Below are 27,926 nucleotides of genomic sequence, written 5' to 3' on the forward strand. Positions count from 1 at the left end.
ATAAGTTGCTTTATGGAAACTTTATGCTAGATGACAGTCAGGCATTGGAAGACTTTTAAAGAAGGGGTGTAACAAGCTCTTACATTCATTCTAAAAATAAATACATCAGAGTGAAATTTAGATAATGTGTTAGGGAGGGGCAAGGGAGAAGGGTGATTGTTTTTCAGACGATCTTGCCTATAATAAGCTAACTCTCAAGTGCTACTGGGTCTTCTTAGGGAGAGAGAGATAAAAGGCCAGTAATATTAGGATGGGAATTCAGTCCTACATTAAATACAAACAAAAATTATTAGGGAAAAAAAGGAATGTGATTATAGGTTTCTAAGTTTGGGTTGCACTGAAAGTCATTTTGAAGTAATAAACAAATATAATTGTAACAATGATTTGGGTTCACGTGGGAGCTGAGGCACTAATTACTTTTACCTTCTAAAGTGCCTACTGCTGTTATCAAGTTTGCAAGATAAATGCTTTAATTCATTACATTTACATAAATCCCCCTGCAGTCCCTCCTTTATCAGAGCACTTACAAAATGATTTTTCTAACACTTTCTAACTTTTTTCAATTAGCATATACTTACATTTGCACTTTATTAAATTCAGTTTTTCTTCAGGTAAAGTATCTTATCAACTTATCACCCAAGAAAGTGTGGATTCCAGAATCAATCAAAATTTGAAAATTTAATTTCCTCCCTCATGAATAGAGTCCACCTCTTCTCACCTTCTGCATGATGCTCTCTGCTTTTATTAACTCAAAACCCTGACTCTGCCCTCAGTAGGTTTAGCTGCCTTCTAAGAGATGAAAAATTACATTGCAAGTTGGGACAAAAAGCTCAGTATATCATGAAGAAGACTGTTGAAGAAAAGTTTTTTTCAAAAATATTCACCTCTCCGTATGTGAATTTTCCTTCATGTGGATTTTTCTCTTCTTCAAAACATAGAATTTAGTAAATTAATTTGTAACACTGTGTTACAATCCAGAAAAAAAAAATTCCCCCCTTTGTAATACTCACTAAATGTATCAGGACAACCAGTATCAATGTATATTCTGTTCTTATTACCTCTTTCAAGCACTTCCTAGAAGAGAATGAAGTGGCTTTTGGGAGATGGGAGGAAGAAGCCAAAGGATGTAATTACACCTTTAAGTACATTAAAGAAGAGATTAGAATAGATCTAAGATGATCTATTATACGAAAAGCTCTTAGGATCCCCTAAATATTAGCCTGGATAAGAGAATGGGTGTCTCTTCCTCATTCTTTCTTCTGGGGTACAGAGTAACTCAGAAATGATTTACTGGGCTACTGTTTTTGACCATTTCTGAGCCTTCTAGATGAAAACTGATACCACCCACTGATACCACCCCTCAGCATAAGTAAATTTTAGACAGTTTTATTCCTAATTATAGGCCCCTGAATCCCTTTGCTTAGAGCACTTACTTTATCCTTTCTCTGATCTGTTAAGATGTAAATTTTCTACAAATCGGAAATATTTCTCAGGGATATATGGATAGCCGCCCCTTTGAAATGTACTCGTGGAGAAAGATGGAGCCATAATCTCCCAGCCTCCGAGAAAGGATAGAGACGTAACTTCATGATAAGCACCAATTAGCATCCTCAGGTGGTTTGATGACCTTGACTGTTGACTGACCCCACTGAATGTCCTCCAGTACTCTCCCCCAGCTCCTCTCAGTACTTAAAACTCTCACTTGTTTCAGTGAAATTTAGTTCAGCCCCTCTCCCTTCTTGCAGATGTCTTGAATAAAGCCTTCCTTTCCTCTACAGCTCCATCAGGTACAATGTTTTGTGGACAGGTAGTATGCTGATGTCCTCCACTGATGGAGACAGAGCCCTGTTTGAGCATAGTTTTAAGGGTTAAGCCCAAAGAGTAACAGGAATATAAAACTGGAGGTTTTGAGTGTGCGTGTGTGTGTTGGCTGGGGAGGTGAGGAAACATCTTTCCCTTAGTTTCGCCTTCTCATCTGCAGGTGCTTCCCTGACCCATCCCTTCCTCTCCAGGGGAGGAGAAGTGAATTGTTAACCTGGTAACCTTGGGAATAAAAGATCTGCTCATCTATGTGGCCAGCTTGGCAGAGCAGCCTGAGAGAAAGTAAGTACTATACAAGAGTTTGTTAAATTAATCAACTGATAACAAACAGTTTTCAAAGTCAGGTAAGAAGTAGATAAATCATTTTTGGCATCTTCAAACACCAAGCATTTGTTAGGTCAGTGCTTAAAAATCGAAGATATTAAAGTATAAATTCTGTTTAAAATATTTAAGGGCATTTAATTAACTAAGTTGCTCAAGGAATTAATTGTTTAAGAGAGTGTAAACCATTAGACTTGAGCTCAAATTTAATTAAAGAGTAAGTAAAAGAGTAAAGGTGATTGTTCTCAAATAAAACTTAATAGATTTATAAATGATGTGATAAAATTTATGAAAAAAAACACTCAAAGACCTAAGGAAAGCACGACTTTTGAATGAGGCACTCCAGTAAATTGTCAATGTAACTATAAAATGTAAAAGTATACTCGCTGCCGAAAGGCAGTCTGAGAATTCACGTGAACTATTAAAATATGTTCCTGATATATCCTGTCTTTCAAACGTCATTTTGAAAAAGATGACCACAGATGGGAATGCCACTAAAAGGTCAACAAAGGACCCTGAACATTAACTGTGGGGAAATTATCTGTACAAACGCCTTTGGAAAGTTTATTAAAAATGAACAAACATCAAAACATATGGCCCTTTAAAACAAATCTTCTGTAATTCAAAATATTAATTAAAATGTTATTTGGTTATTTTAACTGATGTTTATGTTAGTAAGCACGTTGTTAAAATCAAGACCACAGGCCCAACACGGCGTTGTTTGTGCGAAGCTCAATGTCACTAACCAAGACAACTTCATTACAGTTTCAGCTCTAAGCCAGTCGGCCAGGCATCACCTGACCAGGACTGCTTAGGTCATCCGCCTGACAGACACTTCCCATCCCCTAAAGGAAAGGGAACTGCAATAATCAACCTGATTTTTTGTCTAGTATAACTCTCTCGTTCCTGCTTCTTTCTGCCTATAAAAGACTTTTCTTTTTTTAAACAGCTCCTCAGAGCTCCTTTCTATCTGCTAGATTGCATGCTGACTGATTCATGAATCATTGAACAAAGCCAACAAGATCCTTAAATTTTCTCGGTTGAATTTTGTTTTGTTTTGTTTTTCATATGAAATTTCAATAGATCCTTCATATCCCATGACCCAATTCTACACATGGGTAGAGTTTTATTTTTTAATGCTGTTGAACCAAACTACACTTATGTCTGGGACAAAACGGAGTTGGCCAACATAGGAGCATTAAAGAAAATGAAACTTAACTTTACCTAAGTTGCAGAAATTCACAGCATTTCACAGAAATCAGCAGAGGATGCCAGCCAATATCAAACATCAGGTCTGTTCACACCGTCTCTGGGCTTCCTTATTCCCCTGACTTGACTATCCAGATTCAACAAAGGAACTAATCTGCTCAAAAAGCCAAGGAACTTCCACATTTACTCAATCACAGCTCTTTCGTCTGTGAGCAACTCCGAACTCGTTGCACCTGTAGCCTTGGATTGCAGGTAGAAACCCATGCAATAAACTCATCTTTCTGCTTTTTTACTTGGTGTGCAGTCTGGTTGTTGACATGTTTTAAGGACGATGAGACATCTCTGTACTGGAAGCAAGCGTGATTCAAGTGCGCCTCTTTGGAGCACTTCCACCTAATTCACCTAACTTTACCATTTTAAATGACTATGGCGGTAGAAGGCATTACGCTAAGTACCTTAACCTAAACCACTGTTTCTATTCTAGCTACGCATGTTGAGACCAAATAACATTATTTAAAAAACTGAAATGAGAGAGCTAATACTGCTTAACGTATGGAAAGATTTCATTTCACTTCCTTTCATGCTGGAGTCCCAGAAGAGCCAGGTGTATTTGCTCATTCGTAATTATTAGGAACATGAATGCGACACGAATGTGCTTTGCTTAACTGTTTGGTGTCGCATGTATGGCTTCCCCAGTCAGAAAACTGTTCCAGTGGAAAGAGGATGCTTGCCGAGAGATAGAATTCATTCTGTGAGTTCCAGGAAATAACTTTGTGAGGAAATGGGAACTTCTCTTCAGATGTATGAAGTCAGGCCCTGTTTCCTCTTTGAATAAGCGTGTCACACACATGACACCCTAAATGGATGCCACCAATGGGCAGTCAGTAGCACGTAATAAAAAGGTAATTTCAACAGCTTCGAGAGGAAAAACCTGGACAGATTTCTCCCAAAGCCAAGTGAAAAACAGGTGGGGGTTGAAGAGAAATAAACAAAGATGAAGAATACAGGAAGATGGGGAGGTGACAAGCAGAGTGGAAGGAGGCGACAGAAGACTTTGGCAGATGGATTTGAGGGAGCAAAGGAGGAAAAGTGTAAGAGGGAGCAGTGCCATTCAGACTGGCCGTCACCAAAGGCCGTTTGCTGCCATCAATAACGGGGAGCGGTGTTTCTCAAGGCCACTCCACAGCAGAGGCAAAGAGGCCGCTGGAGAAATCAGTATGCCCCAAGGCCAACCTGTTATTCTCAGCAAGGGTTGACCTAGGTCTGTGAGCTGCTGGAAAGAATTGCATGGGCACAGCTGAGGGAGAAATTCGGTCCTTTTTATTTTTCTTCCAGTTCAAATAAAAACCAGGACACAATGAACATAACAAAAGGTATGCCGATTACTTAATATAATTCTACTGCGCTCATCAAAAGCCTTTCTCTCTTTAGAAGCCTGTTCTCTGAAAATGGTTAGGTGTCTCACAGAGCTAATGAAAAGCATCGTCACGGAAGCACTTGTACTCACCGGCATTAGGAAAAGCAGAGGCAGGGCCACCTACTGGATGTGCTGTGAAATGCAAGGCGAGGTTCCCCATTTAAAAATAACTCCACCATGGCCTCTTTTCTGTGCAGAAATCGGTTCCCCCAAGCCACATGGCTCAGGCCTAGTCATTCTCTTCTGTTAAGGCTAAAATGTAAGTCTGTTAACTGAAACGAAAACCAGCCTTCTTTTCTAGGCGTGAAACTCATCCCTAATGGTAAATGTCACTGCAGATGGCAACTTGGGGGTATCTCCCCAGCTTTTCTCTGTAAAATACCTTCATTCACGTGAGTTGGCCTTAGAGAAACGGTTAACTAGTGTGAAACTGCCATGCCAATCACACTTCACCGGACAAGCAAGGATACATAATTCACGCTGGGCCAATCCTGACCTCTTGCTCAAGAATTTAAACTTGGATACACGGAAGTTAGGAATTGCAAATTGAGATGAATGGAACAGCTCTAGGATTTCTGTTCCTCAAATCCGAGTCGCGCAGGTATACTTTGAAAGGAGGAAAACAGCATGGAAGCTCAGTAGGATCCCAATCATTTTTTACAATGTGACAAGCACAACACTGTATGTGCAGGTATAACCACTGTGTATAGGATCAAAGATAATTACAAATATAAAAATTTAGAGTCAACGAAGAGTATAAACGTTGTATTTAGTGGATATGCCGTTTTGCTTAAAGTACATCACTGCTCAGTGTGTTACGCTGACAACAGTTTTCCCGTGACTGGACTCGTCCTCAGCATGTTTGACACCGAGGGTTGGTGTCACAGGCATCCTAAGTGTCCGGCGTTTACGCAGAGACGTTAATTCTGCTCTCTTATCAGTAGGTCTCAGCATTCAGAGCAGCACTGCCTAATGAGAACCCATAGTAAATATCCAAATCAGGAGTTCCCACTGCGGCTCAGCAGTGGCAAACCTGCCTCGTGTCCATGAGGACCCAGGTTTGACCTCTGGCCTCGCTCAGTGGATTAAGGATCCAGCAATGCCCTGAGCTATGTGTAGGTCGAAGACATAGCTTAAATCCTCCTTTGCTGTGGCTGTGGTGTAGGCCAGTGCCTATGGCTCAGATTCGACCCCTAGCCTGGGAACTTCCACATGCTTCAGGTGCAGCCCTAAAAAAATAAAACAAAAAAGATAAACATCCAAATTCGAGGTCTTAAATCGTGAACAGAAATTAATGCCCATTATTTGGTTTAAGACAGTGCTGCTCTAGAACAACGAGGATCCATGTGGAACCTGCAAAGACTTAGGAAACCGTGGCTACAATTGGTAATGTTCATTTGGTTTAAATTTTGAACCAAATATTGGGCTGCATCCTGGTATTAAGGCCCAAGAAAGAGCTGGAGTGAGCCCCAGAGACAACAGGGGTAATAGGTAGGAGCAGCTTACCTGTCTGAAGCAAGGTCCTGGAGTCACCCGATGTGCGGCAGACAGCACGCGGGACGTGGCGTCAGTCTCTGCTGCAGGGAGGGGCGGTTGCTAGTTACAGGCAGAGTTTATGTTGGGTTGGCTCATTGGTCATCAGGGAAACCAGTGAGGGGCTTGCCCCTAACGGCCCCTTACATAAGAACAAGCACCAGCTGGGGCCTGGGGCAAGTATTTGGGAATGTCAGTCACGGGCATAGGGTGCAGGTGAAGCAGGCACCGGTCGGGCAGAGAACTACAGAGAGCAAGAGAACAGCCACCTCGAGCGGCCTGACCATTCGAGACAGTTGTCCACCGATCCAGAATGTGTGTGTGTGTGTTTAAAGAAATATCCCCATGCCAAACAGCTCAGATATTTAAACCAAACAGATAGGACCAACTGTAGCCATGTTTTCCGAAGTCTTTGCAGGTTCCAAATGGATTCTCGTTGCTCTAGAGCAGGGCTGTCTAATCAAACTTTCTACATAATGAAAATGTTCTCTCTCTGCACGAGCCAATACAACAGTCCCATGTGGCTATAGAGTTACTTTTAATGTAGCTAATGTGACTGGTAAATTGAATATTAAATTTCATTTAATTTTAACTAATTCAAATTTTAACTAGTTACATGGGGCTACAGACTAGTGTAACAGCCAGGATAGCTGTAGTTTTTTCTGAATCCCTGTCAAATGCTGCCTTTCCAAATATTACTAAGACAACTGTTTGTATAACAAAAATGACCCATACAATTTAGTAGCTTAAAACAATAAGGTTTCTTTGTTGATTTCAAAATATATGCATTTCAAAAATTTATTTGCTAGTTCCCAAGTGCTATTTTAGGATTCCATACTTTGAAAAAAGACCTCTTTCTCAGGTAATTAGGTTTTTATTATGCTCAGAAAGAAGGTAATAGAATCAGCATGGTGTTGGAATTCCAGGATTCATTGCCGTACTGGATAATCCAATTAGGCTACTCCCTTCCAGGGATGCTCAGACTGATGCCCACGGCCAGCCTGCTCTTTGCCAGTCCCTTATATAATTCTCTTTAAGCCATGTCCCACACGGCTGGGCTAGGGAAGTTTCACAGTCAAAGAAGCACATTCAAAAGCTGTTCCTGGGATTCCTGCTGCGGCACAGTGGGTTAAGGACCTGGCATTGCTGCAGCTGTGGCATAAGCTACAGCTCTGGTTCGGATTTGATCCAGGGCCCAGGAACTTCCATATGCCATGGAGGTGGCTGGAAAAAAAGAGAAAAAAAAAAAAAAAAAAAAAAGACGTTCCTAATCTTTGCCTAACCGCTCAAGGAACAAAAAAGAGGATCCATGTACATAGCTGACAAGAATTCTTACTAAAATACCTGGTCTTATTCTATTCTCTAACATTGAAACCAAAATGAAGCAGGACCCCGTGACAGTCCTCCTGGGCCAAAGACTTGTGTGTCCCCAGTGTCTTGTTTGCAGGAAATAGGTTTCACTTCTTCCCTGAGCACCAAAGGGCAGGTTCAGATAGTTGCCGATCAGGGAAGGGAGGGATGCAGAGACCAGGGAGGAGCAGGAAGGAAACCACCGTGGGGGCTTGGGGCAGGGTCCTGGGTCCTCCTCCAGGGATACACGGAACAGTACCTTGGCGCCCCTCTGCAGAACCAAGCCCCCCGCCCCAAGTGGAAGCTGCTAACTTCAGGCTGAGCAGGATTCCTGGAGCACTGCCCTGCTAGGTCACCTCGCCACCCACCAATCGGACGGAAGTCACGCAGCCTGCAGACCTCGCCCTGAATTTTGTCTATAAAAACGCTCTCGCCTAAACCATCAGGGAGTTTGGGGCTTTTGAGTACAAGCCCCGCATTCTCCCTGCTTTGCAATAAACCTTTCTCTGCTCCCAAATCTGATGTTTTCATTTGTTTGGCCTCACCACGCGTCCAGCAAAACTTTCTTCAGTAACAACGTCATGAATCACTCCCAAGCCTCGATTTTCCTGACAGACGAATGCTTCTGGACCTCTAAGCCCTTTCATGTCCTGCTTTTGCCCCTTCTGCCAGTGAGCCTACAACGCGTCCTTTCAGAAGAGCCTCTGGACAAGTCAGCAGCTCCCGAGTATATGAGCTCTGCTTTCCCCAATGCTGCTGTTGACAAGTTTGGCAGTGAAGCTGGTGTCCCTCCTGTGTCCTCTGTCACAGACTCTCATCAGCACAACCTGAAGCACCAGTGGCCTTAAAAGCAGAAAAGACAGCAGAACAATCTACAATCTACCTTCGCAAGCAGGCAATAGGGGAAACACAGGTTTACAAGCATTTTCTCTGTCCTGTTAGGCACAGCTGAGAGCTCCACACTTAAAGGTGACGGGGAAAACCACTCACATCCTTTCCGAACTATATTAGCAAAAAAATAAGTTAGTAGGAGAAGAGCAGCAAAGAGATGAAGAGCCATAAGGCTGGAAGCCTTGCATAGACTCAGACCTGAGGCAGAAAGAAAGAAAAGAGGTTTAAGAAAAGAGGTTTAAGTCTAATTAACTCAGGCAACTCAGGTGTGCCTCTTCCTGGCCACCCAGAGGGATCTAATATACATATTTAAAAGGATAAAATTGTGGTTTTTCTCTTCCAACAAGTTTTATTTGGGGGTTATTATTGCCTTGTTGATCTCACTGTTAGCCCCAGCATGAACTGTTAGTCGTAACTTTGGCTAACATCTTCTGGATTGTGACTGTGTGTCAGGCCCTGTTCTAAGTGCTGTGAATACGTTAACATGGTTCTAAGTGCTGTGAATACGTTAACCTGTCTTCATTACTCTCCCCATTTTACATCTAGATTTTAAGAGTATGGAGTTCCCGTTGTGGCTCAGCGGTAATGAACCCGACTGATATCCATGAGCACTCTGATTCAATCCCCAGCCTCGCTCAGTGAGTTAAGGACATGGCATTGCTGTGAGCTGTGGTGTGGTCACAGACACGGCTCCAATCCCACTTTGCTGTGGCTGTGGCGTAGGCAGGGAGCTGCATCTCCAATTCCACTCCTAGCCTGGGAATTTCCATATGCCACTAAAAAGGCCAAAGAAAAAAAAAAATTAAGAGTATAAAAATAATCAACCCCAAGTCACATAGCTAGAATGCGGCAGTGGTGGGATTGGAACCCACACAGGTGGCTCCCAAGGATATGGCTTCTAACTAGTGTATTTTCTGCTACCCTAGATGAGGTTCCCTCGTCACTGAAGACAATTTCTAAGCGTCCCCCCCTCCACAAACTAGCCCACAACAACCTCTAGGTAATTCCATGAAATCCATCTTTATGAACTCCTTCCAACAGCCACTGTAAACAAGCAGCCTGCAGGCTTTGCAACACCTCTCTGTACTTTTGTGCCTTCTGAAAAATGGAAAACCCAGCTGAATGAGGGTGTGATCACAGAGAAACCAGCACACAAGAAGCAGCGGGTCTCCCAACTGCCACAGTTTCATACATCTGAATTCTGAGGCTACAAAACCCGAATCTGATGAACAATGTGCTTTCAGACTGTTCTCTAAGTGTTTATTTAGACTTTCAGCTGAAGAACAAGGAAAATGAAATTTAGTGCCGAGCTGTGTGAACATGGTCTGACTCCTGGATGATTTATTTTTTATGACAGATTCCATTTTCTGCTGCTGGCATGATTACACGGGAATACATTTGTCCACTGAGAGTACATTTGTGCCTTTTGCATGGGATAACTCAGTGGTAGCATTTAATTTGTGCACTATTATTCACTTATCAGACTAAAAGGCAGTGCATGCTCAGAATTACTGTTTATTGAAATGTTATTACAAGAATCAGTCTTGAGAGGCAAAGGAACATCAGTGCCAGCTTGAGATTATCTCATTATCTTCCAAGTGCAGATATCATCGAGATGAGTTTCCTGGATAAATTTAGGTTTGAAGAGTTACGGACGTGTACTCGGTCAGAGAGGCTGTGTTGCAGTATTGTTCACTGAGGACGGCAGTTGTTGAAAACGGAGATGCGCACAGAGTGAACCTTCGGGGATGGACATTGTTGGGGACTGATGAATGCTCTTCAGAAGGAGGCTGTCACTTTGCAGGTCTAGCCAATCGTCACAGTGGAATGTGGCCCGATGCTGCTGGAAATTCCATTCTTAAGAGAAACAGGATTTCTGGCTATCTATATGAAATATCTTGATGTTTAAATGTTGGTAGGGCGGTGGGCAGAACTCTAAGAATGACTCTCAATGACATTCTTTGTCTATAATCTCATCCCCTTTGAATGGGAGCAGGATCTGTTACTACGATGAGAGACCTCAGTGAAGTTCATGCAATGGGGTAAAATGTTGATTATCGACGTGGACAGATCTAATCACCTCGCATCAGAGGGGGAGCAGAAGCAGGATACAGACTTTGGCTGACTTTGGAATTACAGAAGGCCACACCCAAGAATCAGGAAGCCTGTAGCAGCCAAAAGTAATACCAGGCTAACAGCCAGTAAAAAAAAAGGGGGGGGGGACTTCAGTCCAGCAACCTTAAGGAACTGGATTCTGCCAACACCCTAAGTGAGCTCAGAAGCGAACTCTTCCCCAGATCCTTCAAGGAAAAGCTCACTTTAGCCAAGATTTTCATCTTGGTCTTTTGAGATCCTGAGCAGAGAGCCTAAATGAGCCCAGCCTGACTTGTGACTTACAGACTGTAAGTCAATAAATAAGTGTGACTTTAGATCACTAACTATGGGGTAGTTTGTTACTGATCAATAAAAAACTAATGGAGGTGTTCCTGCCGTGGCTCAGAAGCAGCAAATCTGACTAGTACCTATGAAGACGCAGGTTCGATCCCTGGCCTTGCTCAGTGGGGTAAGGATCCGGCTTTGCCGTGAGCTGTGGTGTAGATTGCAGATGAGGCTTGGATCTGACCCTGCAGGGGCTGTGGCCGTGGCCAACAGCTACAGCTCCAGTTCAACCCCTAGCCTGGGAACCTCCATATGCCATGGGTGTGGCCCTAAAAAGACAAAAATATAAAAAATTTAAAAAAAACTAATAAACTATCAAAATTATTTAAAATTTATTTAAAATTCATTGGTAGTTCATTTAGTACATATCAGTCAAGATGTTATAACACCTGCTATAACAAAGGTGAAGTGAGTTCAGATGGAAACATTTCTCTTATCTTCTAATGTAACCAACTATACAATGTACTTCTTATGGTCTTTGCTTAAAAGCATCCTTAAAAGAATTATTCTTTTGATTTGAAATGCAAATAAAAATTATATATATTTTTGGATAATGGGTGAGAAAGCATAAGATAATGAAATGCATAAGTTCGTTAATAGAAACAATGTATTCACTTTGTGGAGGTTTTCTGCATCTGTTAATTTGAGGTCACAGAGATAAATCAAGAAGAGGAAAATTTTCCATGGCATTTTTCCTTAAAAATATACTAGGAAGAATTGTTTACTTTCTTTCTTTTCCTTTTTTTTTTTTTTCAGCCAGGCCCAAGCCATGCGGTAGTTACCAGGCCAGGAATCAAACTCACCCCACAGACAAAACAAAAGCCACAGCAGTGACGCCAGATCCTTAACCCACTGAGTCACCAGAGAACTCTGGGAATGATTATTTTCTTAAAACCATTTATTGAGTGCATCCACAAATATGCTTCATTTATTCTTGCTTGAGGACATACCTTTAAAATAGATGGCAAAATTTTGCATTCCCAAAGATTCTCTAGCTTGAATAGCCAACAGTAAATACAAGTATGTTCAGAAGTTCCATAAGAGGTAGTTTCTCTTTTGGTAAGCAAATTTTGCAATATTCTTCCAAGTGGCTCTGGAAATAAATTTATTCTCATTTCATGGTTCCAAAAATAACATCATTTTGCTGAAGTGGCTTTTAAATATAAAAATAACTAATAAGTACCCTTTTTTGCTGCCTCCTAAGACTCTCCTTATCTGTTCAGCATCATTAATAGAATAACTATTATATTCGAGGAGCTGTGTTACAAATAGGATGCTAAGGACGAAGACAACCAAAGAGACATGATAGCTATCTTGCTCCACATGCCTTCCTACATACCCTTCCTTCTTTCATCTTTCAGTACAATTAGAAATGGACATGCATGGGTTCTTTTAAAGATGCTATCAAGGTTTCCTAACTACCCTCCTTCACCACCTCATATATAAATACCAGGTGTAGACAGAAAAGCACTGGACCCACTCAGTTGCAGGAGGAGAAGCTGGAGAACTTCAACATCTTTCCAAACGTCCTCCCACTCCCTGCAGAGACCTTGCCCGGGAATGCTTACTGCATAAAAGCTGGGAACCTGTGCACATAAGAAGATCTGAGATCATTCAGCCCTCCTAGGCAGATAAATGTGACCACCCGCCTGTGTTACCATTCACGGAAGTTCTCCCACTTGGGGTGGGTGCGAGCAAGGGGTAGGGTTTTTAAGAGCAGGCTAAGGCTGGAGAAAACCTGGGGGAAACCTGGCTACCAATCCGTATGTGAGATCTTTACAAACACAACTTGTTTGGGCTCTGGCTCAGCCACCTCACCCCACCCCTCCTTTCCAGAATACCGAGGCCATTACTCATACAAAGCCCTTACCTTGGAGGTAGAGATGGAGAGAGAGCCCTTAAGCAGTTCTTCCCAGGCGAAATTTCTATTCCCTATGGCCTAAGGCCAAAATGTGGAGAGAGGAGACAAGACATCCTTTCATTAGCACTTACTATGTCTTCTCAATCAGCCATTTGTAAACTCAGAGAAGTCATAAAATAAGATCTTCAAGGATAAATGTCCTATCTCTAGAGGCCACAAGGGATTCTTAATATCGGTTTAGAAATGCTAAAGCTTATAGAAAACAGTCACAGTATCATTCTGGTTTCTTTTTGGAAATTTCCCATTTGTGTCCCATACATAATAGATAAGGCATCAATTTAAATTGTTCTCTTTGATGGAACAGTAAGAAGTGTTCCATAAAAGAAGGATCTCTCAAAGAGAGATTCCTCTTTTTCTTGGGTTTAGGTCCCATGTTCTATATGAAGAGTGCTACAAAGTTGCCTAATAGATGCTTTTGTAGACCCAAAAAATTGCTTCCAGTCCCTTATTCATAGGTTAACATTATAATATGCTAGAAGTGACAATTTTTTGGCCACAAAATCTTTTTCCCCCTTCAAATTAATATGGGTGGATTTCCCAATAAATGGCAATGATTTTAAACTGTTTATTTTTCTATATAGGTTCAAACCTTCCATTTTTGCCATAGCAGTGGTGAGACCTGCTCTGTAACTTGACCTTTCTTGGAAATTAATAGTCACACAGAAACCGTAGGCTGGATTTGGGTAGTATCAATATTTGCTTGGCTGGTCAAGTGCTTCCCTCTGTTTGCACATGATCAATTTTCTAACTCTTTGGGGGTGCTGCATATCTTCTGCAATTCATTCTGCAAGGAGGAACTTTCCAGAGCATACTGCGAATCCGCAGTGCCCTGCAGGAGGAATGCGGGAGTCGCCCTCATGCAGTTACCCCACCAGCTGGCTCATCCGAAGACTTTCTGCCATTACTGTTTTATGCTAACGGCACACAGAAATTTTCTTTTCAGCCTTGCAATTAAGATAGAATTAGTACCAATTCTAATTTTATTTGATAGGATAACTCATTCATTAAACCCTAATATGAGTTTGGGGTATTAATCATTTCCAATTTCTGAGTGTGCCCAGTATAATAGACATTGCCTTCTCAAGTTACTTAATAAAACTCTTGGTTGATGCTGAAAAAAGCAAACAGCTAAAGGGCATACTATTGAAAAAAAAAAAAAAGGCTAATTACTCTGTTACCTTCATGGGGGGCTTCTCACAGCCTGTTCTCTGTAGTCAGCCCTGTGGCTTTTGCAGATGAACCAAATTTCTAGCAGATCTTTAAAAAAATATATGTAGTCAAGGAAAGATGACGTTTCAGATCTTGGAAATAAGAAAAAGCAAGCAAAAACTGTTACATTTGAGAAATACTTTCACAGATTCGGGGGTTTCTAGGAAGCCGGATTAATAATTAGCATGTTTGGTGCAGAGTGAAGGTAAGCAAAAGAAGTAGACGGAGAGCCCTGATGGGAATTTTATCCAGAACAGGAAGAGCACTGCTTTAACCTGTCTCTTCTAGCTCACAGGATGCACATTCCTTTTTAGCGTATTTGTAGCTGTCACTCTCTAATTATACTACCTGCAATCCTAAAGCCGTTCTCTTTTTACGTTTAGATATGTTAACACTATTGATAGGTCTGCACTGAAGCTCTGATCTTGCTCTGGGAGTCATTCTATTTAAAATGTCTGGATGCTCATGATTATTATTTTTTTTAATCTAGAGTAGATAATTCTTTTTTTTTCTTTTCTTTTAGGGCCACACATTCAGCACATGGAAATTGCCAGCCTAGGCAGGTGCAGATGCCGACCTACAGCACAGCCACAGCAATGTGGGATTTGAGTCACGCCTGCAACCCACACCGTAGCTCCTTACCCACAGCTCCGGATCCTTAACCCACCGAATGAGGCCAGGAATCAAACCCGCATCCTCGTGGATACTAGCTGGTTTTGTAACCTGGTGAGCCACAACGGAAATTGCCATGAATCTTTTTCACTGTAAATTTTTGAAATCCAAGTATAGATTAAGCCCTTCTGATGAAAATTTAGTCTCCAAGTTGAGATATGCTCTAGTGTACAATATATAATGGATTTCAAAGACTTAGTACCAAAAAAAGGAAAATACGCAAAATGTATTAAAAAACTTATTAAAAAGTATTTAGCTTGTTTACATGTTGAAATTACAATATTTTTGATATGTTGGTATACGAAAGTCTGTATATTATTTTTATTAATTCACCTCTTTCTTTTCAGTTTTATTAATAAGGCCATTGGAAAATTTAAGTTGCCCCTGTGGCTCTCATTATGTTTCTGCCAGAAGGACTGTAATATGATGCCTCACCATTGAGTACAGTCCAGGTGAATTTCCCTCCCCTGAGGAACCCCTGAGATTGGCAATTCTCCCTTCAAGCTTCCATGCAGTGGCCAAATTGGAGGATTTATCTCCAAACACCATGAGCCTGACTCTGGCTGTTCATTGTACTCATTTTTGGCCTTGGAAGTTCCACCCATCCCAGGTTTCTGGGCAGCATTGCCCCTTCATTGTCTGAGACTCAAGCCCACCAACAGGATAAAGAGCCGGCCCAGTCCCTACCTCCCACAGTAACCTGAGAAAGGCCTGGACTTGGGAATGAGAAGCTTACCGAGAAAGCCATTTGCCTGGGAACTAGGCAGCTCACCCCCAAAGAGACACTATGTTAGACAAACGATCATTCCACCACATTCTTCTTCACCTTGAATGCTCCTCTCTGAAACCAGCTTAGACTCAGCTGCCGCCACTCAGAACACCCCGTTAGGCGCAAACCAGACGTCGCACCATGACCAGAGACACGTAGAAGCGCACGAGTGCTTTTGGCTCGGCTGTGACTACGCATCTAGACTTTCTAACATCCCCTGGGAGTGTGGTTCTCTGGGAACTGAGAGATACACTCGATCACAAATGATGTGCAGCATGTCTCCACTCACACGGGGGCAAATGGGTGCATTTCGGTACCTGCCACCTTCTTTAGGGAATATACTCTAGATGAACACAGATGACAGATTAGTGGAGTCTTCAAAAAAAAAATCACACAACGTGACTAAGAAACAGATTTTTCAACTCTGAATTCAATGTTTTTTCCCTTCGATTATACCCTTCCTTTATAAATGTCAAATTAATTGGACATAGTATTAAAAATAGAACTCCAATATGATCCAACAATCCCGTTCCTGGGCATATATCCAGAGAAAACTATAACTCAAAAAGGTGCAGGCACCGCAGTGTTCACTGCAGCACTATTTACAATAGCCAAGATATGGGAACAACCTAAATGTCAATCAACAGAGGAAACGGATAAAGATGTGGGAGATACACACACACACACACACACGGGATATTTCTCAGCCATAAAAAGAGTGAAATAATGCCATTGGGAGCAACGTGGACGGACCTAGAAACTATCACACTAAGTGAAGTTAGACGGTGAAAGACAAACATAACATGAGAGCACCTTTTTGTGGAACCTTAGAAAAAGGATAAAGATGAACTTATTTTCAGAACAGAAACAACAGACTCACGGACTTTGAAAAACTAATGGTTACCCAAGGGGACGAGTCGGATGGTAGGAGGGATGGCCTGGGGCTTATGATTGGCGCATGCACCCTGCGGTCTATGGACTGATTGGCCAAAGGAGACCTGCCGTGTAACCCAGAGAACTCTACCCAACATTCAGTGATACTCCATGTGGGAAAAGAACCTGAAAGAGAAGGGATTCGAGTACACGTATGACTGGGTCACTTTTCTGTGCATCAGGAACTGCCACAGTCTTGTAAATAAATTAATGATACCACAATAAAACGTAAAGAAATAAAGTGAGAGATATATTCCAGAGTGAAAAAAGTTAAGTGGGAATAAGTGCATCGTGCTAGTTGAAAAATACACGCTAAACGAACTGTACGATGCCCACCCCACGCCCCAAGTTAGAGTCTCAGTCCTCCCTGCTTGGTCAAGCTCTTTCTTCTGGGACAACAGCCCGTGTGGAGTGACGTTCACATCACTTCTCGCTTCCGTGCTAAGGATGCCTATTTTGATCATTCCGGCCCACACCTGTCTTCTAGGCTCTAGCATTGCATTTCCAATGGCTTAGTGTATTTTATCCGTTCCCCTAAAAAACCTCACACATTTAAATTGTACTATATATAACCGAGGCACTGTCAAAGGACGTGAAAGGCAGAGAGAAAAAACTGGTAGAAAGTATGCAGCACAGTACATCGAAAGGGAACAAATATTCCAAGAGTATCCCTGGGTGACACACATCTCGGACCTACTATACAGCATGGGGAGATCTGCTCGCAGCCCGTAATGACCTGTATGGGAAAAAAGAATGAACGTATGTGTACGTATAACTGATTCACTTTGCTGGACAACCTGCAACGAATACAGCATTGTAAGTCAACTATACGCCAAAAAAATTCCAGTGGTAAAGGTTTATAATTTTCATTACGATCCTATGGAAAGCATAATTGAGCGCTTTCATTTTCTTCCAACAAGTCTCCAGCTCAGACTGCGCTACGTTTAATTTCTATAAATACGTTTTCTTGCTGATGAACTCCTGGGTCACTAAGAGGTAGTTTATACTTCATGTGGAGAAGAGAACCTCTGGTGATTACTTATCCAAATCCTTGTTGTTGCTGAACTAGCAATAATACCGAATTCAACAATGCAGTACTTCGCCTGTTAGTCAGTGCCCTCCTCCCCAAAGCAAAATGCTATTGAAGTTTTTAAATGTCTTCACTAATCAAAGACATAGAACTAGACATTTTGTAAGGTGGCTTATTTCTTATGAAAGTGGTGGAGTTTTTTTAACATGAAAGTCCTAAAGTCTGAAGCCAAGGCATTGGACTATCACCAAATTCATACATAATTCCCTGGTGTTATTGATTCTGTAAGTGTCTGAATATCCTGTAGCTACCACTCACTGGACTTCTCCTCACTGGTCAAGCTTTAGTGGAGAACTCAGGTACACGTCAAAATAAGAAGCAGAGATACAGCTGTCCTAACTGTAGGTCTTTTAGGTTTGTGGCCTAAGGAGGGCGCCTGGCACACATTAGGTGTGTAATTAGTTTTGATTGAATAATAATAGTTCACACTTACATAGCACATAAGATGTGACAGACTTTTCCGAGTGCTGTACATATTTTAAAATATTCTATCTAGGAGTTCCTGTTGTGGCGCAGCAGAAACCAATCTGACTGGCATCCATGAGGAGGCGAGTTCAATCCCTGGCCTGGCTCAGTGGGTCAGGGATCCCGCATGGCTGTGAGCTGTGGAGTAGGTGACAGATGCAGCTCAAATCCCGCATTACTGTGGCTGTGGTGTGAGCCAGCAATTGTAGCTCCAATTCGACCCCTAGCCTGGGGCCCTCCATAGGCTGCAGGTGCGACCTCCAAAAGCAAAAATATAAAAAAAGAAAAAATAAATAAATTCCATCTCCAAAGAAGCAGTCTTGCAAATAGATACTACAACACTCCCGTTTTACAGATTAGGAAACTAGATAAAAGATATACTTTTAATAAGACTCCAGTTATACCATGACTATATTTTCAAATTGAATCCTGAGAGTATGTGCTGTACTCAAGTCACCAATTTATGATAATAGCAGGTTGGAGTTTATCGTTTCCTCAGTGCCAGGCGTCACTGTAAGCGCTTTACGGATCTAAACGGAATGCTCCCCTCAGCCCTATGAGGTAGGTGCTATTACTATCCCCATGCTATAAGTGAGTTGAGGTAGAAGCCACTTTCTTCAAATAATTTTGCAACTTTTACTTCTGACCCTTGAACAACGCAGCCATCTGAGAGGTCGACGTCCCTATGATCATGCTTTTGAAGATGAGGAAACTAGACACAGAGTGTGAGGAAACTGGGCAAGGTGACAGAGAGAAGGACAGTGCTGTAATTCACATGTACACAGCTGGACGTTGCCTGCATCAGAATTATGTCCAAGGGTTGTATTCATCACTGTTTATCTGGATAAGATGAATTACGGAAATTTCCTGTATCTCACAAACTGCGAATGAGGAAACAAATGTCCCAATTTTAACCCATTATCAGTGCTTGATCCATTTTAATCAATACTGCTTTTGGCTCCGCAATTGTCCTAACTAGAAATTCTCCTGTCTAGAATTAAAACCCTATTTATATCAACCAAATAAATGTTCCAATGTCTGGGGTTGGAAATCAAGGTAACAGAAAGAAATTCTAATTTTAGAGAAGGTTCCTCTTTGTTTTTCTTTTCTTTTTTGGCTGCACCTGCCGCATGCAAAAGCTGCCAGACCAGGGATCAAACCTGTACCACAGCAGTGATAACATCAGATCCTCAACCCATTAAGCCAACCAGAGAATTCTAGGGGATTCTTTTTCTTTTCATCACCTCTATTAATTTTTTTGTGTGTCTTTTTTTGCCATTTATTGGGCCGCTCCTGCGGCATATGGTGGTTCCCAAGCTAGGGGTCGAATTGGAGCTGTAGCCACCTGCCTACACCAGAGCCACAGCAACGCGGGATCTGAGCCGCATCTGCAAACTACACCACAGCTCACGGCAACGCCGGATCATTAACCCACTGAGCAAGGCCAGGGATCAAACCCGCAAACTCATGGTTCCTAGTCGGATTCGTTAACCACTGCGCCACGACGGGAACTCCTATCATCTCTATTATTAAATAAACCACCACTGGAGTTCCCATTGTGGTACAGTGGGTCAAGGATCTAGCATTGCTATAGCTGCGGCCGAGGGCACAGCTGCAGCTTGGATTCGATCCCAGGCCCGGGAACTTCCATATGCCACAGGTATGACCAAAAAAGAAAAAAAAAAAAAAATAAACCACCACTAAAAAAAGTATTCTACTTTAAAAACATCTTTAGAGCTAAAAGGCCAAAAGAAGAGTTAATGGACTAAAAACAAAGAAACATGTAATGAGCTGATGTAATTAAGCAAATAGTAACATTTTATTTTATATTAATTCTTACTTTATAATTATCTTGGTAGGCTAGTCAGAGTTTTTTAAAAATTCACTGAATAAAAACTTTCCCTTTAAAAGATACACCTCGTGCCTTCAGTTTCTCTACTCACTTAAAAGCTGTGAGGTCCTACCGCTGAGGAATGTAAAATGAAGATTCATGCCCACCCTTATTCATGGCATGTTGATAGTGCGAGTGGTATTTTAAAGCTTGATACTTCTGTGCATAATTACTCAATTTTCTCCATACATAAACGCCACACCTTTTTGTCAATAAATAATTCCACTTTAATGGCAAAGTAATAATTTAGACAGATACAGGGTGCACATCTGCAAAAAAATATATGCAAGCTGGTTTACAAGCTAGAGGAACACTCAACCAATAGAAAATACATCACCCAGTTAAGTCCATTGACACCAAGTACTTATTGTTGGGGCTTTACAAAGACTACAAAACTTTCCAGATGATTTATTTCACTGTTTCTGTCTATTTACATGATATGTTACATCAAAAATGTACAAAATATAAAATGTATACAGACAAATGTTTCACAAACTAGTTTAAGTTGTAAACTAGGTGGACCTACTGGGATGTATTGCAGGAATTTCTGTTTATGATCATGTTTGGACTGTGTTGCTCAAAATGGCAGGGAAAGATTAGCAGTTCTCTTAGCTCACATATGATACAAGGGCCACGAGTCACTCATCCAGCTACGTATTTCGATGTTTCACGACAGTTTTGATCCATGTTTGAGGCTTCAGCGTCAGGATGACCCTTCTATGTGCATAAATTCAGTTCAGATTTCCCTTGGGGCAACGGCACCGTGGAGGCTATAGACTGCGTGACACTCTGACAAGCTGCACAGATGCCTCGTGTTGCTACTGTTCTACAGCAACGGACCCAGGGGTGGTCGCAGAGGGTAGCACCAATTGCACAGCCTGCAAGCAGCGCATTTTCACACGCACAGAACAAGTCTACGCCATGGCCTAGCCCTTGCGTTTGGAAACGTCAAACCTGTCCTCTGTGTGTGGTCACTTGTCCAGTCACTCCCATCAGTGCCCACGCACTCGCCTAAAAGCCTGCACGACAGATGCACTTCCAGGCATTTTCACTTTTCCAGAAATGGACTGGCTTCATGGGCCGTTCTGAAGCATGCTCACTCTAGCACTGATAGCTCCTGCGTAGTCAGAACAACGGTTAGATACAGGACAAGCACACCAGATACTAACAGCATTGAGAGTTTGCATTCTGTATTTGTTGGCAACGTACAGGAAATCTCAGCAAGTGAAACACCTCTTCACACCCACAGGATAAAATACAACTTTTGCGTGTGTGTTTCGATTTGTGCGAGTTTTTAAAATGAGTATTTACAATACCTACCCAGTAGACTGTGCAAATCTAACCTTCTTTTACAGTATAAACGCTTCCTCAGCCACAGTGACGTCACTGCATCAGTGTTCTCGAATGCCGAATTTCTCAGGTACAACAACAGCAATCAAAACAACATGCTCAGAACTCATAACCATAATTTAAAAAAAAAAAAAAACAGAATAAGAGAGGAAAAGCCGAATAATTGTGCTCATGCTGCATCCAGCTGTACTGGACAAAAATTCCACATCTCCTGCCTTCTGAACCTCTTTCGCCTAAAACTAGACTGAATGCAGCCATACGGCTCAGCTCTGAAGTGACAGCCCAAGAGGGTTTCCGGGTTACGTGGATATTCTGGAGGATACGCGAAACAATCTATTCACAAGGCGAAAATACTGATCTTCTCCCATCCGTTTCTTCAAGAACAAAAAAATAAAAGAGAGAGAGATGAGGCTACTGTGTTAACGGATGTGGCTTGGTTGTAAATGAAAAGACAGTGGAAATTACCGATGGTTTTGGATTTAAACCACCTGTTAAACTGTTGTAGAAATCTGTTTTAAGGCAGTGAGACAGCACCACAGGAAATGTTTCTTCTTTTCACTGAAAAGGCTCAAACACATAAAGCCCTAAAAAAGCCTTTTGTCAGTGTTGACTAATAACTGGTATAAAACTCTTTTGAAGGGAGTGGGCAGGTGGTGGTTTAAAAAGACATTGGTGGTAAAACAACCTTATAAAACCTGTGACTCATACACGGAAAAGTTGGTGGAGCACATCGCGTGCACGCGGCAGTTAGGCATGGCATTGGCACTTATCCAGGTGCCACAGTGCTGTTTCCCTGGCGGTCGCACCATCGCACTTGTGCTTACGGAGGGCTGGCCTCGTCGTTCTGCAACGGGGTGAGGGCTCAACACAAACATCCTGGGCTTTGCGACCAGCACCATGTGGCACGAAGGAGGGTGGACGGACCAGAAGAATGGACCCTGCTCGGGGAGAACAGCCCCACAGAGGAAACAAAAGGAGGGAACCCAAAAAGAAAAACCAAAAAAGAAAGAAAGAAAAGGGAAAAAAAGAGAAAGAAAAGAAGGTCTGCAGTGTAAACGTTTAAAGAGGAAAAAGCATAAAGTCCAGTTGGCTATCCCATGGGCAGTCTCCTAGGTTGCCCTGTCGTTAGGGTCCAGTGAGTAACGGAGCCACACAGCACTCCAAGGATTTACAAACGCCTAGAAAGAAAATAAAGGGAAGCTTCCGTGTCAATTGAGCGTCTTGGCGGTTCCGACTTGGTTCTGCTGCCTCCATGGAGACCACGACTCTGGGTCAGGGGCCTTGACAGGGTGCTTTCATACTGGCAGTGGTTTAGTGAAAATACCTTCCTTTTGAAACACTTTTTTCCTTAAACCATAGTCTTTTCCCCTAACTTGTCTTCACCCTCTAGAGGGTAGATTCAAGAGACGAATCCGGAACGTCTTCGTGGCGGCTGGTGCTCTCGCTGCTTTGTGTGCCCGAGTAATTGGCTGCTTCTTGGAGTTTCCTGAGCATACTCATCTGGAGAGAGAGAGAGAGACACGCTGGAGGGGAGGCCGATGCAGCGCGGACGCCAGCCCCGCAGAGCACGAGGCCCCGAGCCACACCGAGGCACGCTCTCCCCGTCCCAGGGACACTGGAAAACACGATTTTCCAGTTTTTCTAGTGGCGCCTGCCTCCTACCCTATTTCTCCCAAACAAGCCTACAACACCGAACCGTAAGGACAAAACAGGGCTTCCAGACAGGTCTTTTACTGGCAGTCGTGAATGAACACAGCTCCAGCAGGGCAAGGGAAAAGGAAACTGTATCACAGCTGGACATCTGGGCGCGTGGCTAGAGAGGACGCCAAGCTGCCCAGCTCTTTGGCTGCGAGCAGCAGAGGGCACCGGATGGCAAATCAACGTCCTGAATGTTCCCACGCGCAGCCCCACGCAGGCTCCCGCGCACAGTCCCTGGAGAGGAGGCGGGAGGGAGTGCAGGGGAGGCACCTGCTGCAGGCGAGCCCACCATCTGCCGCCTAGGAGCTGACCTCGACAGGAGGTGACTGCATCAAGTCGACCATGAGGGTTTGAAGAGAGAGAAGGGAAGAAGCACTGTCAAGTTTCTGCTGTTGAATTTCTGGCTAAAATATGCTTGATAGAGCACCGAAAACAAAAACCAGCTTCTGGAACAAGAGCGGCTGTCTCAAGGTTCCCAGCCTCAGAGGACAATGGCCGTGTTTGTTCTAGTGCAAGGGACATGTGCAAGAAAGCAGCTGAGGAGGACAGCTCCCGTTTCCATGTACTAGAAAATAAAAGGCAGCCGCTTTGCTTGGGTTTTGATAGATCTGCAGATCCACTGGTAGGGACGTAAAAAGAAAGACTGTTTAAAAGCAAATCATGAATAAATGGCTTAACAGTTTTAGAAAGCACAGAAAAATTGGCATGTCTTCCTGAGGGTATGGACTTGTTCACTTATTAAGGGTTTCAATAAATTGTAATAATCTTTATATTGCTTAATGCATGCTAAGTTGATTACTTTAGAATGCAATCAAAGTTGTTTTCCTTTTTTTCCAACTTAGACATGTAGGGGATCTGATCCAATAGAAAGAAGAAATCTAAAGAGGATTCTTTAGTCATATATTAGGTTCAGCATGCTTGTTTTATATTCAGCATAAAACGTGTGTTCAAAAAAAAGCTTGTGAAATAATTTGAAAAACTGGTAATTACCAATTCCAGAAAGAATGCCTGTCTGACAAAGAGGCTACATTTTAAAATCATTTTCATATTCTTCAGGACAATAGTTTTCAACACAATTTTTTGGTCTAATTACTTGAATTTACTAAATTGGCTACATAAAGATGTGAAAGGGTTAATGATAAGCCCTGGAACCCAGTAGGTCAAAAAGCCGAACGCATCAACATGCTGCTTCTCCCTCTCTTTCCCCCCTTCTCTGTTTCTCTCTGTCTCTCTCTCACACCCATGCCTTCATGCACATTCATTATTGCTTTCTCTTTTCTTTTGTCAGTCCCTCCCTTATTAGTAGCTGGCTGTTATGTTTAGGCATCTGGGTGAAGACAATCTGCAAAGAGAACTGTATTTTGAGCACCTTCCTGATTTGCTAAGAGTAGAAATGGTTTCCGGGGTTACGCTTCTATCTCAGTCCCAAATGTTTGAAATCCCTCGAATGCTGAAGGTTGTAACAGTTTCATGGTGTACTAAGAGCATTATTAAATTCTTAAGTTTTGAAAATGGTGCCATAAGGTAAATGTGTTCCACTAGAGTAAGTTCAGAAATCTGATTCATGAGAAATACACGAAGGCTTCACTCCGCCTTTTGTAGGTAGCTTTGTACATTCAAGTCGAGGAAGGCTACAAGAGGGAGGTAAGGTCCTACACCATTCAAGGTCACTGGATAGATCATTATTCTCTCAAAAAGTATCTCCTTTTCTCCCGTGCTTCTTTCCCATATCCGGAGTCACAACTAAAATGTCTCTCATTTTTGGTCAGGTCTTTTCACCCCTGGTATTCATAAATCTGCTAGTCATCCAGTCTCCAGCCTCCTTCCTTTAATCTGCCCTCTATTCCGTTACCAAGGTCACCCTTATAAACTACACATCTAACTTGATAGGTGCCCAATGTCTGTGCGATAAAGTTTTCACCTCCTCTAATGTAAGCAAGGCTTGACCTGATTTAGCAATTGCAGGCTTCTGAGCTTTCACCCTCTTGCCCCTTTTGTTCTAATTCCGCCAATGTGTAGACAGCTCCCGAAACTCATTTTTCTTGTTCTGTTCCGTCCTGTTTCACTTGTCTCCTTAATTTTGCATCTTTAGTCCAGTCCCAGGACGGCCCTTTGGGACATCCTTCCAGACCTGGTTCGAGCATCTCCTCCTCTGCCAGTGCGTTCTCCTAATCAGCTCCCATTGTCAGAAGACTCACAGTGTACCTAGAATGCACCTCTCTCATTATTTTCCTATAATCTGTACATGTAAATATCTCTCTCCACAATGAGACTGTGAGCTTAAGATCAGAATGATATGCATTTTCTGATCACCATGTCATATCCCTGGCTATATATTTATTATTTTGCAATATTTATTGTAGGAATGAATGATTTGGTTAATGAGTACACATTGTATTTTTAAAATACTGTGAGATGTACCAAAAACTTGTATCCTTATTCAGATTCAAAAATATACTACCTAACATTAAATAGCAGGTTCTTTCCTAGTATTCCTGGTTTAGTCTAGACTGCAAATATGTTTTTACCTTATGTCAGTAATTATAAAAATACAGAGCAATAAAAGCAGACAGAGAGATATTTACTTTCCTATCAGAATGTGCCTAATTCACAGATTTATTTTTAAATGATAAGGTTTTTGTCATTTAACATGTCAGATAGCATAAGCTTTTGTTCCTTAAGATGTTTAGTTGAGCGGGTTAGGAATTAGGGTTTTGTTTTGTTTTGTTTTAACCCAAATTCTCATTCAGAGTGAGGAGACTTTGAATGCCTTTTCTATAACAGAAGAAGACAAGAGCAAGAAAGAACACGCCCTAAATGTCCCATACTCTAAGAGAGTAACCATGAAAACAAATCTATAAACACCTCACCTTATTGGGAAGAGTATTAAAAACTGCAAAAGGAGAATTGCAAATTGTTAAAAAAAAAAAAAAAAAAACGAAGAGGAAATAACCAATATTTGCACTCGAAGGCTTATTGTAACTCTAATAAAATTTAATCATTCTATGAGGTATCACTTAGTGTATGCTCAAAATTATGCTGAATTTAAACCAATTCTGTAACCACTGTTGATGTCTAGCTGTGTATGAGCTAAAGGGCCACATACCTGTTATAAAAATTTAAGTCCAGGCTGTAAGAAGGTTATTATGGTCTAGATCAAAAGTCCTAAAGAAGATATCCGTGGACTCTAAGTAGACCAATGTATATACTTCTATATTTTATGGAACTCTTTGAAATAGTGTGCAAAACTGCGTGTGTGCATTTTGTCGGGAAAAAGATCGTCACACTTTATCAGATGGTTCACATGTGGCCCCTCCAACGTTAAGAATGATCAGCTGAAACGAGGATGATGCCGTATATGTGCTGGGGCTGTCGGTATAATGGCACATTCCCCAAAATATCAAGTCATTTCAGGTTTTTAGGCGTAGCTATAGGCTTATGATTTTAATCCTTTCCTTTTTGCTTAAGTAACACAATGATCTTTATTTCAGCATGTGTTCTTTCTGTATTGGCTATCCAGTGATCTCTTTTTTCCTTCTTTTTAGCCATGCCCACGGCTCATGGAAGTTCCAGGGGTAGAATCTGTGCCTGAGCAGCTGCAGCGATAATCGGATTTTAACCCACTGCACCACAAAGGAACTTTCCAATAATCTCTTTAGTAAGAGAATGGTATGCCAACAAACACCTTTCATGTGATACTAATCTATAGAAAGTCACCTATAAAAATAAGAAATACATACAAAAATCAAGTAATTTTACTAAGAATATCATTTACTTAATATTTGCAGAGTGTTTATCCTTCAGAGGTTTACTGACTTATATTAGGCTTTTCAAGATTGCAAATTGAACAAGGCAGGGAAAAAATGCCCTTTGATTTCCAAATCAGTTTATTCCTCCCTACTTTTGGCAACAGAACACTAATTCAAAATTTAGTTAAACTAGTTGGTGCATGCAAAATATTCTTTAGTTCCTCCACTATACATTAGATGATATTCTTTTGTGTTTTTCATTTTAGAACAAAATTCAGTTTTTCTCACATACTTAATGAATTGAGTGATGCAGTGTTTAACATTTATTTACTTATTGACACAACTTTCTGCAAAATAAAAGAAAAATTATGGCCACAGAGTTCAGCCTGGCTTTGGTGTTTCTCAATTATTTTTAAGCATACAAGTCTAGTCTTTTGCATCAAGAACTTCACCCAATGAAAGTAGGCTAAAAGTAAACATTTTAAAAATGAGTATCAGTAGCAGGAACGTCTCAAACATTACTGGATAACTGATGTCTCTAAGGCAAATGACTAAATGCTAATGACTGTACACTGTAGTCAGAATTACCGAGGAAAGAATCAAACCTCAGACTCTTACCAAGGGATCCCCCTCTGTGTCAGTCTGTGGAATGTGCTTTGAGGTTGTGGCTTCCTTCGTGGACACACAGCCCTCATACCCAACATCTTCTGGTCGCAACGGAAGTAATGCTGGGCCTTCCTGAGGCAAAGATGCTGAGCTCCAAGGATATGTATCAAGCACCCACTTTGAGGGGTCTTCCCAAGGCGCTCGTTTCCCATACATCTGAAAAGCGATCACACATACAGCGCATATAAAATGCATTAATTTCTTTCTTTCTTTCCTTTTTTCTTTTAGGGCTGCACCCTAGCCATATGGAGGTTCCTAGGCGAGGGGCTGAATCAGAGCCACAGCCACAGCAACACAGGATCCGAGCCGAGTCTGAGACCAACGCCTACGCCACACTCATGGCACCACTGGATCCCCGACCCGCTGAGCGAGGCGAGGGATCGAAACCACATCCTCAGGGGACTAGTCATGCTCGTTGGGACTAGTCATGCTCGTTGGGACTAGTCATGCTCGCTGGGGACTAGTCATGCTCGTTGGGGACTAGTCATGCTCGTTGGGGACTAGTCATGCTCGTTGGGGACTAGTCATGCTC

The 27,926-nt window shown here is 42.0% G+C and overlaps 1 protein-coding gene across 33 annotated transcripts in view; it reads right to left on the bottom strand.

Moving 5' to 3' along the window:
- Positions 1–20,134: 20,134 nt before the first annotated feature.
- NAV3 (neuron navigator 3) overlaps positions 20,135–27,926 on the bottom strand; it is a 602,126-nt gene continuing 594,334 nt past the window's right edge. For all 33 annotated transcript variants that reach the window (XM_084957747.1, XM_084957752.1, XM_084957749.1 and 30 more), the window contains 2 exons: positions 27,347–27,550; positions 20,135–22,781 (listed from right to left, as the gene is read on the bottom strand). In XM_084957747.1, coding sequence (XP_084813873.1) covers positions 22,668–22,781; positions 27,347–27,550 — 318 coding nt within the window. In that variant the 3' untranslated portion in view covers positions 20,135–22,667. The remainder of the gene's footprint in view (positions 22,782–27,346; positions 27,551–27,926) is intronic.

This window comes from Sus scrofa, chromosome 5, assembly GCF_054392235.1.
Source record: "Sus scrofa isolate SSC_HxYL_T2T_F1_AM1 chromosome 5, Sscrofa_HxYL_maternal_Yorkshire_Landrace_v2.0, whole genome shotgun sequence".
Taxonomy (NCBI): Eukaryota; Metazoa; Chordata; class Mammalia; order Artiodactyla; family Suidae; genus Sus; species Sus scrofa.